Source organism: Vanellus vanellus, assembly GCF_965231255.1.
Source record: "Vanellus vanellus genome assembly, chromosome: 16".
Taxonomy (NCBI): domain Eukaryota; kingdom Metazoa; phylum Chordata; class Aves; order Charadriiformes; family Charadriidae; genus Vanellus; species Vanellus vanellus.
The window spans coordinates 9,751,830-9,766,831 of NC_138921.1; the positions used below are offsets into that span (position 1 = coordinate 9,751,830).

General features: G+C 46.0%; 1 protein-coding gene across 1 annotated transcript in view; it reads left to right on the forward strand.

Annotated features, from left to right (window-relative positions):
- The window catches only part of GALNT9 (polypeptide N-acetylgalactosaminyltransferase 9), a gene marked incomplete at both ends in the record, with an annotated part of 153,438 nt that overhangs the window by 66,683 nt on the left and 71,753 nt on the right, over nt 1-15,002 (forward strand). The window contains 2 exons of the mRNA XM_082491448.1: nt 1,391-1,588; nt 11,920-12,037. Of these exons, the coding sequence (XP_082347574.1) occupies nt 1,391-1,588; nt 11,920-12,037 (316 nt within the window). The remainder of the gene's footprint in view (nt 1-1,390; nt 1,589-11,919; nt 12,038-15,002) is intronic.

Here is a 15,002-nt window from a genome sequence, read left to right on the forward strand (position 1 = left end):
TTGCAGTAAGTAGCTCATCATCAATACTCAAGGGTTTCACTGAATCTATGTCTCTTTTTACTGATGTGGGAGGAGTAAAAAGAAGAGAAAGGAAGCAGTACATGCCCTCATGTAAGCAATATGCAGTCTGTGTACATAAAAGACCGTATTGGCCGTATTCGAGTCCAGAGAAAAGGCTGTTTTCTTGCAGAAGAGATCCGAAAAATTTATGATAGTTCAGATTGAGGCAGCGAAGATTGAAAATGGCAGTTGAATTAATTTCATAACTTGTCCATTTCTGTTGGCCTACACGAGAAAATACATGGTAGCAAACTAAGTATAAGGCAACAAACAAAATAAAAGGTAACAAACTTGCAACCATAAAGGAACCCTTGTTGCCTTTTAACCACCAACAAAAGAATAATGAGAAAAGATCAATGTTCACATCCTACTACCTCTGTGAATTGCAGCAAACCACCATTCCCTTAAAGACACATGTGAGAGCTCTGCGAAAACCTCAAAGTTTATTTCAAGGGGAAACACAGTTACAAAGGAGTGGACCGGTGGCTGTTTCTTATAGCGCTTTGAGAAGTGCTTTCCACCCTCGTGTAGGTCTGCTGCCTCTTTGGAGCAGTTTCTCTCTAAATTCCCAGCAACTTCAGGCTACCGTGGTCAGAAACGAATGTTTGCACTGAAGCTTTTTACTTTACTGGAACGCTTTGGGATGTAGCTTCTGTTGAAAGCGCATTGATGTTTGAAAGCCCTTTTAAAGCCTTTTGAAACGATGGCACATTTCCTGCAGCTCGCTGCTTTCGCACCATCTGGCGATTGAAATCTTCTCATCACCAAAGAGGTTTTAGAAGGCATAATGCAGCCGGACTTGTCATTCAAACGAGATCCGATGGGGTCAGTCCTTAGGAAACAAGATTAAAACCTTTGGGTAACCTTCAGGTTCGTTCGTCCCCTGGCGTGTGCTTTGTTCTTTAGGCCCTGTCAGCGAAAGCAGGTATTTCATCGCTACCAGGCGGCCCGGTGGGGTGGCCGTTAGGGGACCATTTAGTCACTCTTGGTGATCGTGCCCCTCAACGCTTGCCCGTTGCAAAATGAAATGACAGCCTCCAGGCCTCAGGAAAAAGCGTTTGGTAAAATTTGGTGGTGTTAAGCGCTGGTACAGCTTCATAAAGGTACTAATTCGTGTGCTGTTGCTATGGGAAGTCTTCCACACCACGCACGCCCCAGCCCCGTCCGTGTGTGACGGTGACCTGCACGGGATCCCGCCACGCTGTGTCAGGGGCTGCCGTCTCCCTGGGTTACTGCTCGCTATTAGAGAACTCGGTTTTATCAGCCTGCAGAGCAGGACCTGGGATTACCGGATGGCTGTAAAGCATTTTGCTGTTTTTATTGTTCTCAGGGTGGAACCTGCACTTACCCGGATCAAAGAAGATCGAAAGCGGATCATCTTACCAGCGATTGACAATATCAAGTACAACACTTTTGAAGTGCAGCAATACGCCAACGCCGCCCACGGCTATAACTGGGGCCTCTGGTGCATGTACATAATCCCACCGCAGGACTGGCTCGATAAAGGGGATGAGTCAGCTCCCATCAGGTAAATCTCCCATGTGCTGTCATTTTGGTACTAGCAATGTTTCCATCTCAGCTGTCTGCCGAGGGGGAATCTAAGCGAAGCAAGGCTAGAGGCTTTGTACAGGGATCGCAAAATGAAACCGGGGAAAGCAGATGGCTCTGCAAAGCTGTGGATGCACATGTCGCATCTCAGAGCCGCACCACAGCGTACACGGGAAGGTATGTGCTCTGCTTGTGAATGCGTGGTTCAAGTTCACATTGTAGCCTTTAGTAGGATAGCAGGATCTTTTTCATCTCTGCTTTTATTTTCCAGTGGACTCTGGCACGAGTAATAAGCCAGTGAAATGTTATGTACACGGGAAACAAAGGTATGTCGTGTGTGATTGCAAAGAGGCTGGCTTTGCTTTTGGTCTGTAGGCAGCACTCTTGGCCATCAGCCCAAACCAGAGCTTCCCAGCAGCGCTAGTAGGAGATGTGTTAGCCTTGTCTTGCTCGAGAGTTGCTCTTTTTTTTTTTTTTGAGAACTTTGCGCATGTTCTGAGTTTTCCTACCGGATGAATTTTAAAATTGAGCTGGACCACATAGTCAGCGTGTCAATTTATTTTTCTCTACAAGGGAACGTTTTACCTTACAGAAGTGGAGTTTTCTCAGGAAATACTGTTTCAGGAAATGTGATAGTGTTTTTGAGAATTGTTACAGTGGAAAACAATCAGATAAAACAAAGTGAGAAGAAAGGGGCTTTCTTTCCCCTTCCTTTGAAAATTCACATCTCCTGGCCCTTCGTCTCCAGCACAGATGCTTGTCTGACAGCTCCTCTGAGGGGTACTGTGCTGGGTGAAGGGTACTATTGTTAGCCACTGTTGAAAGAGGTGCTAAAACAAATGAAGCCCGGGTATGCACTTTAGGTTGCTCTGCACTATTTTTGAGATTTCTTAGGAAGGACACAAATTACCACCTTAGAGTCATCTTCATTTTGATGTATATCAGCTTCATCCTAAAGCGAAAACTCTGTTGTATGGTCCCAACGTAGGCTCTGGCTGAGAAGCTGGTGTTCTTCCCTTCCAGTGTGGAGCTTGAGTTATCAGGTCCTGAGAAATCCATCCAAGCACTTCAAACAACATACCCAACTGTAAGGATCCAAGTGGTCTTTTGGAAGTGAAAGGACACAGACGAACTGATCCCGTTTCTAGGTGATGGGTTGGATGGGGCTGTCTCACAGGATCCATCCTTCATACAGAGAGCTCAATCCATATTGGAGCAAGCGTTGCAAGTTGCACTCGGGTTCATTCTCATGCCCTGTGACTGCAAAACAGAGCTGTACAGTAACATTAACCTTATTTACTACGAAACAGCACAGTCCTTCATCACTGACCCTTTGCTCAGCTTGAAACCTCAATAAGCAGGAAAGTAATTACTTAGGAAATCAGTTTTCCTGGGTAACGGGCCCTGCTCTCCTCACATTGTTTTAAAAGTGCAGATGTTTTATATCTATTTCACTCGGCCCTGAGAAATAGTTTATTGATGAAGGAAAATTAATCAGCCAAAGCTTTCACTCCTGAAATCGGGGTTTCAGTCTTTTATTCCTGAAAGGTTTTGCACACTTCATTACTTCCAGCTTATGTGTGAAATCACTGTATTAATTTTCACATGAGTTGTTCTAGTATTTGAGTATCTTCTGTTCTGGAGGCAATGATCACATATCAGGTAAGACTGAGCTGAGATGCTAAACCTCAGCAAGTTCTTAGACGTGATTTTCAGTAGTGGTAGCTCGTGCACCTCCCTAAAGTATGGAAGCTGCATCTGCAAAACGCTTCTGGAAATTCAACTACAGATCTTTTTGAGAGAGAATAGGGAATCTCATCCCTGTAATGCTGGGATAAGAGGGGTTTTTTTAGCAATACAGGGCCTGACTTACCACGGGCTTTCCTCAGGTTGATGTTCAAGCTCTTGCTGGAGTTATACTGGTACTCTGGTGCTGAGCTGGACTGATACAGAAGTGAATAAGGGCCAAACGTAAGCACTGAGTAGTGTTGAAATCTGGTGCACGTAAGTAGCTGGCTCCTGAGAACAGCGATTTTATTCTGAACCTGAGTGAAGAAGCCCTCCAATTCAACAGAGCATAAACTGCCCAGAGACAGATGAGACAAGCAGCACGAGGAGGAGAGCACCCAACCCTTGCTGACAAATATCAGGAGCACCAAGGCGTTGCGATTGCATAAGTCTCTCTCCTGCAAATTATGAATTACATGCCCTAAAAATGCAGAGACATCGACGTCGAACCGTGAACACTTACCTGTCTCCCTGGGAACATGTGCTTTGCAGGCAGTGGTCTGGGAGAGCGGAGCATCCACTTTATAGCCACGCTGCGCTGATTTCTCATGGGTCTCTGAAGCAGCAGCGCCTGGATGGATTTGCTAAAGCGTTTGGCTGTGCTGTTGTGTTACGCCTGCCTATAGAAAAGACAATGCCATTTTGTGGCTTGTAAGTGATACGGCAGCGTAATTATGGTAATGGAAAGAGTGAATGTACAAGTGTTATTGATGAAAAGGATCAGGAAGTCTGTACTCGGAATTGAGACTTGAAAGCACCCGTGATGGGAACTTAGTAGCTCTAGAAAATGTAAGGTGTATTTTCAAAAGGAAGGGGAAGTCAGACTAGTGAGCAAAATTTTTCAAAAATCTGTTGGTTTGCTACAGATTTTGGTTTTGTAACCAGCTTTCCAAACCATGTACTGCAACCATGCAGTCCAGTTTGCAAGGCGTGCAGACTGGTCCACGCTGATGGTGTTTGGATCCATGCGTCTGTTCAGTGCATCCGTAAGACTGCAGGACTGTTCACGAGCATGAAAACTGCAAGTTCATTTCGTCTTTGCTGACACTGTCCCTCTTGAGGCTTCCTTTGACACTGCCTTCAGCAAACAGTGGGTTTGTTGTGTGTCTCTGTGTGTTTTGTAAGAGAAGAGGCTAATAACTAATAACCCCATGACTGGTTTTGTGGCTGGTGTTGCTGAATACTTCCTCCCAGATCTCCAAAGGGATTAAAGATTTTCAGTTTTAAAAATAAAACGCGTGCCCTGGTATCAGTGAGTATCAGAGCCCAGGCATTTCTGATGTTTGCGTTGTATGAATAAATATCGTCGATCTGCAGAGTTGGGTGAGACATTTAGAAAGTAGAGTCCAATTCCTGTTTTCTTCTGGGATTATACAACAGATGTGCTTACTTCTTTTCTTAGAAGTGTTTTACTTGAAGCCTGATCCTCTGCTTTCTTGAGCACTAACAGTGGTGTGATCCTACCCAGAGCCTTGCTGGGAAGGAGCAGGAACTGTCCCTCAAGTCAGTGGGGCACTTTATCGGCAGTCATGTCCAGTGCACACCATAAAATGTCAGATTGGCTGTTGTGGTCCGAGTGACAAAGGGGATGTGGCCTTGAAGTGCAGACAAAGGTAAGGAAAGAGCAAGAACAAAGTGTCAGATTCTGTAAAGATTTCTGATACAGTTTAAAGTTGGTTCTTTTTTGTTTTTTCCTGCGTTAATATTCTGAAATTCAGAACAACTGATGTTCCCCGAATCGGCTTCTGCAGGCAATCCATTTTGCATGTTTGACATTTGAGATGTAAGATGTCTCTAACGTGAAGATTTAAATGAGGATTGTTATTTTGACATGCTGTGTCCATCACATCATTTTCCATTTGTGTTCCTGAGAACACACTGCCCAAAAACGTCCTTATCATCTGGCAACAAACTGTGTAACAAAGGATCCTATTTCAGAGGGTTTCTAATGAATTTGACTGTGCATTGAAACAAGCTGGGTTATTTTTCTATACGCAGAAGATACTACTGGGTTTGGGAACAGCAAGGAAGGTCCCTGGTATCCTGAGCTTTGGCTCTGGCTCGTCTTCTCTCACCTGCCAGGATTACGATGGACTGTTCTGTGTTTGATTTCTTGATCAGCAGCCGCTAACACTAGAGTCATTAGTCAGCCTCACTCAGCCAAGCGCTGCACAGCTTTCCGTTTTATCTTCCTCCAGCAGCAGTGGTGCATTTCATTGGTGCATATGTTCGCAGTTACTGCTTTAATATGCCATAGCCCGGGACCAGTAGGAATGTGTATGTACACGCGCTGAGTCAGCCACTCCAGAGAGCACTTGTGTCTCGCCCATGTATAGAAATTAGCATCTGATGTGCCCCCAGCGAAGTGGTTTGCGCTGCCTGCTTTAGCTGGGAGCGTGGGCGCCCGTCCCACGTGCAAGTCAGGCCCCGCGCTGGTCTGTCGCGGTGATGGCGATGCAGACGTGTTGGGTCTCTGCTGCTTGGGGGAGAAATCCTTCTGTGTGCCTGAGCTTAGGGAGGGGCTCATCTGTGAAGCCTTTCAGGGTAAACCGTGCTGTCATGCGATAATAAAACTGGTGAGTGATTATTGATTGATTATGGCCATCTTTCCAATGGCAGGTTCACAGGTGCCTATAACAGAGCAGTTCCTTTTTCATTTGTCCAGGTTCTGACGGGTATCCTGCCTGGTCCAAAAAATACACTTCTGTGGGGCATCAGAGAGTTATTCTACACCGCTATTGCCCTGCTTTTCCTAGCCAAGCATTCTGGGTTGCTTTTTTTCACGTGCTATAGCTCTCCAAAGGGGTTAACAAACCTTCCCATCATTAAGCTTGTCAGTTTTTTTCCTGTAGCTCCTGAGCAGCAAATCTGTCCTTGAGTTCTGTTCTCACAGCCTGGTGTGACTCTTTCTTGCAGAAGACACGAGTTGTAAGATAAAAGAAATGCTTATGCAGGTACCAGGCAGGATTCCCCGCTTATCTCTCAGGCCGGGGTGAGGTGCTGCTTGGGAACCCAAATTAAAGAAACATTTTGCCGGGAAAGATGGAAAACTCAGATGCGGTGTACAATGTGTCATTCGAACCTCGTTCTCTCTCTCCTTATCCCCGTGTATGTACATTTCTCTTTATATATTTATTTGTAGTTATATTTGTATTTATGTAGTTGTGTGTGATCGTTCGTAGGTCAGTTGTCCTGGAAATCAGACTTGTTGTATGCTCTGAAAACTGTTTCAAATGTGACCTGATTGCATGTACACTGATCTTAGGGCAGGGGGAGAAAGGTACATAAGGGAAAGGAAGGCTTACCGTACCACGTGCAGTATGTCAGGCTAGTGCTCATCCCTTTCTCCTTCACTTGTTCCCGATGAAGCCCCCAGGCAGCATCCTTCAGTTGTCTGTAAAGGGAAGGAGGGGGATGCACTTGGTTGGAGAGATGGGTATCGGCGCCTGCTGGAGTTTTGCCGACGGAGCCGTGCTCCTGGAGATCTCGCTGGAATGAAATAGTCATGACTCAGACCTACAGCAAGTGGCTTTTATCTCTGGCCAACGTGTCCTCTGTTTCTGGTACCCCATCCCACAGCGGGGCACTGCTTTCTCCGTACAGTGCCTCTCTTCCCCCGTAGCCACCCGCGCTGTACCTGCGGCGGCAGCAGGCAGGGAGGGAGGGAGGGAGGGAGGGAGGGAAGGAGAGAGGGAGGGAGGGAGGGTTTGCCACCATGAAGCGCTGCTCTCTGCCTCCACCCTTTCCCCAAGGTATTACCCCGAGTAACGTCTCTCTCACCTCTCCCTCGCTGCAGCCATGCCATCACCTAATTTCCACAAATTGACTGTGCTGTATCTTTCTCCAGCGCAGAATCGATGCTATTCTATGCTGCGTTTTAAGGTTTTAGCTGCAAGAGCCGTTTTGCTGTGTTTCCCACATTATCCTTTGAGCGCTGCTGTTGATTATAATTAATGCTTATAACATCCTCAGTTGTGTCAAAGAATATTCCCCAGATAATTAAGTTTCCCAATACCTTTGAGGTGTTGGTAAAAAATAGTACACCTCTAATTGCTATTTTGTGATACCTTCCCTCTAAAAATGTCACAGTTTTACTAGAAAGTCCGTGACTTAAGGAAAAACATCCATTTAAATAAAGCGGGTGTGGTTTAGGTTAACATATTTTACTCTGAAGCTGTGAAGTGCTAAGGGCATGCACCTTCCCATTTGCTGCCCTGTGGCTAGCGAGCAGTGTTTAAGACGTGCTCACACAGTTGCTTTTGCTCATATATCCATTTCTGACTTTCAAGGGAAGTCTTTAATGCACTGTACTCAAAAATGGTAGATGTGCTGGAGTTTTTCAGGTATTGGAAAAACCCAGGGATTACAGCCGAGTGGGGGTCTCGTGCTTTGGAGGGGGCAGGTTTTTTTATAAATTTTTGCGATACGTCAATGTAACGCTGTAGTCCCGTATAAAATTATCCACCTAGATGCTTAAAGCAATTTAAGAAGCGAATCTTAGGCTTTCGAGCTGCTGAAGCAGTTCTCAGACTTGTCCCCGGTATTTTACGTGTGCTTCACAGATGGAGAAAGAGAGGCAGAGGGAAGTGACTCACTGAAGACCAGATGAATGACAGAGCTGGGAAGAGCGGGGGCCCCCCGGCTCGCAGCGCTGTTACCAGCTCGCTGGGCTGTGCAATCGCATTACACTCGGTTTACAGTTGGGTCGGTCCGAGCACAGGGAAGTTAAGGGCCCTGGGCTCGATGAGGACCGAATGCCCAGAACTCTGGTTGAACCTGATGGAAGCGTGGAACGTGCAGGATGCAGGAAATTCAACGTTGTGCATCATAGGCAAGTTCTTCCATCGCGTCAGGATGCGGCCAGGGCAGAGCCACAGGCTGCTCGGTTCAGCTCAGCCTGCGGGGTTGTGGCCGTGCTGCTGTGCGGGAGAGCGGTGGCTGCAGGCAGCCAAATTCAGGCACAGAAGGGCACTGACAGCGGTGATTTTTGACTGGCTTCTCTGAAAAGCTGGATGTGGTTCCCTCTGCCATTGCACTGCTGTTGTTGCTCGTTCCTGAAAACATTTTTTTTTTTCCCTGAATAAGCCATGAAGGCTTGTGGAGTCTGTGTTTGAATATATGTAATGAGAGGAAACAAAGCCTATAAGAGAGAGAGGGAGTTGCAAAGGCATCGCTCTGGCATTCATCTGTGAGTGATGATTATGAAGTTGCATCTAAAATGTATTTCCCACCCCCATTCAATTAACAAGTCGCTGTTTTAATGGACGGAGCCGACAGCTGCAAAAATCCATCCCCCGGAGAGAGAGATTCCAGCACCTGAGAGCAGTCTGCAAAGCCGAGCGGTACTGTTCCTCATTAGGAAGGAAAGAAGGAAGGAAAAATGTCCTCATGGGAGCATCCTACCGCTGTAAGGAGCTGCCTCCAGAGGATTTGGGGGGAGCTGGAAAGAGAATGAGTCTAAGCCCAAACTAGCAGCACAGTTTTGCAAAGCAGTGATGCTCTAGCCTTCGTCCAGTTATGCCTATATTTAGCTTTAAATACATATAAAGGCAAATGAAGAAGGTGGCGTGTGTTTCTTCCCCCCACCTCCTTTGCTTTTTTATCATGGTTAATACTTAAGAAATACCTAAATATTTCCTCAAAGGCTTATTTCATTTCAGAGCTACTGAACTCCGTTCCTTTGGTCACGACCTTCCTTTATTTCAGTTTCTAGACCAAATTTATTCCTCGGCAGCCTAAAATATGGCTTTCAGTGATACAGGATGTGACAGTGGGGCATATATGGGATATATCTGGTCCTGTGTACAGGAGTGCTCTCAGCCTTTTTAGGCAAGTCTGTCTTCAGGCATCGCTCTAGGAACTATAAGCAGGAAGATGCATTTCACCAAATAACTTGAATTTATAAATGCCATCTTGCAAAGATCCTGGTGCATAAGCATCAACAGAAGATGGATGTGTCCAACCAGGAGTACCCAAGACCACATGTGGTTTTCGTAGAGCTTTGAGATCACTTCTGACTAGAGATTGATTCAACAGAAAGTCTTCACAAACAACGGCACCAAACAGAGAAGTGCTGGAATTTTTTGCACAGGCAAGAGGGGGACTGTGGGGCGCGGGAGAGCTCCAAGCGCTGAGGGTGTTGCTGGTCACCCTGCTGCAGCTTCTTTGTAAGGTTTGTGACATCTGGCCTCAGTTTCCCCCAGCCTTCTGGGCGGAATGGGTGCAGGGATCTGGCCGAGAGCCTCGTGTCAGTCCAAAGTCATCTGTGAAAGCCAGACGCTTGCCTTCGTAACCGCCACTGAATCCTGTCCCCCCAGCTCATGATCCGGGGAATGCGTCTCACTCTGCAAGGGTGGAACGTGGGAGTTAATCAAGCCATTTCAACTTCTTTGTCAGAAACCGTGCCGATCAAATGTGTTTCTATCAACAGCTGCCTTTTTCAATTATGCAGAGAAAACATGAGAGGGATAGCGTGCACTGCAGTACGGGCTGGTAATGATCTGAGAGGTTGCGATGGCTTTCAAACTGAGAAAAAGTGCAAGGGAGAGATGCTGAAGCAGTACCAGTAATGTGAGTGCTACGGCAGAGTCCATTACGGATAAGTGACAGCAGCGCTTCAGCAAATGAACCTTTTCAAGGGTACCAAATAGTTCCTGCCATAGGTTGGACTGTGTTCTGCAATGTTGGGATGTGCATTAGGCCCAGGAGCACAGAATTGTTTTATCTAACCATATCTTGGCTGTTTGTTTGAAGCCTTTTTAACCTCCCGCTGCAGAAATGGCAAACTGCTGATGAGAAAAAGGACCTGATGTGATAACACCATCGCAGCAGCCACCTGCTGCTACCGGTGGGATCCACCAATACACGGGTAAAAAACGTGCTCATTTTCCCAGCCAGGGCAGTTTTTCACATGGATAAAAAACAGCCTCGTGAATATGTTTCTCAGATGTCACGGGCAAATACCCTGTGAATAACTTTCTGTACACATTGAAGAAACGTGCAGGTATCTGGGACAAGAGAGACTTCATGGTGACAGTATAACATTAATGCCTTACAAAGGAGACTCCCTAAAATAGGTTTTAGACCTTTTCCATCATGTTTGTTTCTATAGGGTGTTTTCATGGTGTATATATAAGCTTGGGCAATAGACAGAGCATCCTCTATTCTACTAGAAAATAGAAAATTGGCATAAAGTAGAATTTTCCTGATTTTTTTTTTTTTACAATAGCACTGTTAGGAATGATGTCATATCTGCCAGATGGTCCAAAATTGCCTCCCTTTCAATGGAAGAGGGAGCACAGCTCATTCTTCTAGGTCAGCTCCAAAAGCGTTCAGTTTCTCAAATGATTTTACAGTTTTCCTGATTCAGCAGTCTGGTCTGTGGGGATCCCACTCAAATGGCGGGGTCTGTCCCCAGGGCCTGGGCACACCCTGTAGGCCAGACTGCAGGATGACCACCCATGACCTTGCAGTGGGCACTATGCAACCTGCAGCTGAATTGCGAGTCAAACATGGAGCTGCAGACTCTTGTTGGTTTTCCACCTTAAAGTTAGTCAAGTTTGCGTTTTTAAATTGTGGGCTATAGTAGCAAAACTTAGCTCCTACCTTGAATTTTAAAGAAGCAGGTGTTGTGACCAGTACAGAGACGCAGAGGAAGTATGGACAAATGAAGCTAGCAAATGTCACTAGCTTGTATTGCATTGAAGTAACGCTGGTGCTCATGTGGTAAATGATCTCAACATTTGTTGTCATGTCGTGCTGCTGGGTGACAGGGTTCAGATTGCTTTGTAAAGGAGAGCAGAACCGTAGTTTTACAAAGCAAGAAATTGATGCTCAGAGAAGGGAAATGATTTATCTGAAATCACCCGGTCGGTCAGCAGAACATCTGAGGGCAGAGTCTCTTCCTCTGAAAATTTGTCCTTTTCTAAAGACTGACCTCAGCAAACATAGACATGTTAATCATGGAACGGCTTCACAAAGGCTGAAATTTTCTACTAGAGTTGACTCCAGGAAGTCCCTTGCCAAACTTCACACCTTGACTGACCTGTGGCTCTTGACGTGCGCTTCCTTTTAATACGTGGATAAGGGGACTCCCCATTTCTGAAAAAGCATATGGGATTTCTTTGGGTATTAATCTTCAAATAAAGTGTTGTCTGGTTCTTGTGCTACTCTGTATGGCGGTGAACTTCAGCACCAGAGAGGAGATTGTGTCTATGATACAACGGAGACACATCCTGATGCTTCACTTAGATGCGTGGAGTACGTGACTTCACATCTTGTGTCTGTCTCACAGACAGCTGGTCCAGGTGTGTCTGGCAGTCTGCTAGTTATGTGGGTGGCTGTGGTCACACAAAGTCCTCTGTCAATCGGGGGATGAAGTGCAATGTGATTGCACACTAATAGATAAATTTAAAATGTACGTTTGAAGATGAAGAACTGTTTTGTCTGTGTAAATTTGTTTTGAGGTGGGTTCTGTAGTAGATAATAAATGACTTAATTTTTTGCTTTAATCTCTCTGCGCAGGACACCAGCCATGATTGGATGCTCGTTTGTAGTGGACCGAGAGTATTTTGGCGAGATTGGCTTGCTTGACCCTGGTATGGAGGTCTATGGAGGAGAAAACATTGAATTAGGCATGAGGGTGAGTAACAAAGAAGAGACTGTGCCATGTCCATTTGCAGAGACAGGGAGGCTGTGGCCCGGCGGAATTGCTGTCTGACTGAAGGGCTATTATGCTGAAGTAATTGATATTGCCACACTATCTGGAACTGACGGTCCCAGTACATGAACGTTCCTGGCCTTACTGGCCTTGAGAGAACTGATAACAGTCAGAAATATGGTTTATTGGTTCGTTCTGTCAGTGTCTGAACCCGACGAGACAGATTTCCCCCTTTCCCAGTAGCTCTGCTTGTGCAAACAGCTACACGAAGTCTTCATGTGCTCACGGCTCATAGATGATATTGTTTGCCTGTGGCCCAGCAGATGCAGTACCAGCAGAACACTAAGGCCGGGCTGCTAGAAGTCAGTTGTGGTATGCTACGTAACACACATGATGTGGCATTTTACAACTTTAAGGGTCCTCCTTATAGAATATGAACTACAGGGTACAGGTATTCCATCCCGTCGGACAGGTCAGTGCAAAGTGTGGACGGATGACTTTGGGACGGCATCGGTGTTCTAGCGCTTCTAGACCTATAGGAGGTTTGATACCTGTGATCCTTCGCCCTTGTTTTCAAGGTGGTACTGGCCAGCAAGTCCTTCTGAAGTCCAAGGAACGTGTCTTTGCTTAGCACTTGAAAATTAGGCCACTTAATGTTGCATGAACACAGTTCCCTCGTTATAAAGCTGACTGTTTAATTATTTTCCCCTTACTCTTTATTCCCTGCTTCACAGTAACACGTCCCTGGTGCATGTAATGTGCTCATTAAAGCATATATTCTGCTCATGGTGAAACACTGAACATCAAATTAGTCCATTCTTTATCCGACTCCTTTTTCTAAAACGGCTGCAAACTCCTTCACACCAGTGGGCTGAGGAAGAAGGTCATTGCAGCAAGAGTTGATTTTCACATGTGGGTGTGTATTTATTATTCCAGCATTGCAAGGGGGATAGGGTTTGTAATGGGACTGTGTGACTACACTGCTTATACTTTAAGGTTTAGAATTCACATAGGGGACAGAAAAACTGCTACCACAAATCATCCAATTTTCCTTAAGAGGGTCAGGCTATTACCAGGATTGTGTGAGCTTTCCTTTATCATTGTGCAGAGCTTTGAGCTGTTTGAAACTTTTTCCACATGGCTGCTCCCAGAATAGATTGAACGCTCTGGCAAAACTCTGGCGTAGCTGATGAATAAGCCTCCTAAGAAATCTGAAAGCTGTCACTGTTCCTTAGACGAGAAGAACTTGCTGAGTACGATTAGGGCTTCTGGTAAACAGAGGCAAAGGTTTTAATAGGATTATGAAATGGCCCTTGCTTGAAGAGACGAGGATTTGAAGTGAGCAAGGACAGGTTTTCGGGGGTAGGGAACCTGTTAAAGTCTGTGGAAACCTGAGATCTAGAAACCAGCTCTCATTCTTTGGGTTGGGTATTTTTTTTTACTTTGGGGTTTTTTGACGTATAAAGAATAATTAACCCTACTGTTTGAAAAAAGCCTTTATAAAGGAGTGAGTACGAGTGAGTTCATTCTGAAGTAAGCTGTATGTCCATAGCATGGATCTGTTACTCTATGTTTTCAGCCTGGATCTAGCACGGTAAGTAATATACAGTGTCTGCCTCCTAATTTGCAAGTCCTACGTGTGATCCCCTCCTGCGTGTCTTTCAGAGCTGTCAGAAACTAGCAGCATGAAAATGCACAGGAACTTTCTCCCTTCCCTCTAGGTTATTTATAAAATCACCGTGAATTTACAAAGTTGGTTGGTTTGGGTTTGGGTTTTTTTTTGACTCCAGAATCCCAAAGTAAGTTGCAAAAATCATTCCTTTCCCAAGTCCTGGTGCACTGACCCATGCGGCGATATTTGACGTATCCCTATGGCTGCACAGGGGGACCATAGAGTCATAGAATACCAGGTTGGAAGGGACCTCAAGGATCATCTGGTCCAACCTTTCTTGGCAAAAGCGCGGCCTAGACAAGATGGCCCAGCACCCTGCCCAGCTGAATCTTAAAAGTGTCCAGTGTTGGGGTAACCACCACTTACGTGGGGAGATTATTCCAATGGCTGATTGTTCTCACTGCGAAAAATCTTCCTCGTGTCCAATTGGAATATCCCCAGGAGTAACTTGTACCCACTACCCCTCGTCTTTTCCATGTGACTTCTTGTAAAAAGGGAGTCTCCGTCTTCTTTGTAGCCACCCTTTAAATACTGGAATGTGGTGATAAGGTCTCCTCTAAGCCTTCTTTTCTCAAGGCTGGACAAACCCAATTGTCTCAGCCTTTCCCCATATGGCAGGCTTCCCAGTCCTTTGATCATCTTTGTGGCCCTTCTGTGGACCCTCTCCAGCCTGTCCACATCTTTTTTGCATAGCAGGGACCAAAACTGAGCACAGGATTCCAGGTGTGGCCTGACAAGCGCTGAGTAGAGCAGCATAACGTCTTCTGTATCTCTGCTGGTGATGCCCTTGTTGATGCAACCCAGCATCCTGCTGGCTTTCTTTGCTGCAGCAGCACACTGCTCATTCATATTGAGCTTGTTGTCCTTGCAGAGCTGCTCCCTAGCCAGGCAGATCCCAGCCTGTGCTGCGCTCCTGGATTATGTTTGCCCGGGTGCAAGACCTCACGCTTGTCCTTGTTGAATTTCATAAGGTTCTTATTAGCCCACTCTTCCAGTCTATCCAGGTCTTCCTGCTGGGTTGCTCTCCCTTCCAAAGTGTCCACTTCCCCACTCAGTTGGGTTTCATCAGCAAACTTCCTCAGGGTACAGCTCATCCCATCATCCATATCACTTATGAAGATATTAAACAGCGTTGGGCCCAGTATCGATCCCTGGGGGACCCCGCTTGTGACAAGTTGCCAGTTTGAAAAGGAGTGATTGACCACCACCCTCTGGGTGGGCCTGGTCAGCCAGTTCCCACCCACCGCACACACCATTTGGCTAGGCCCTAACGCA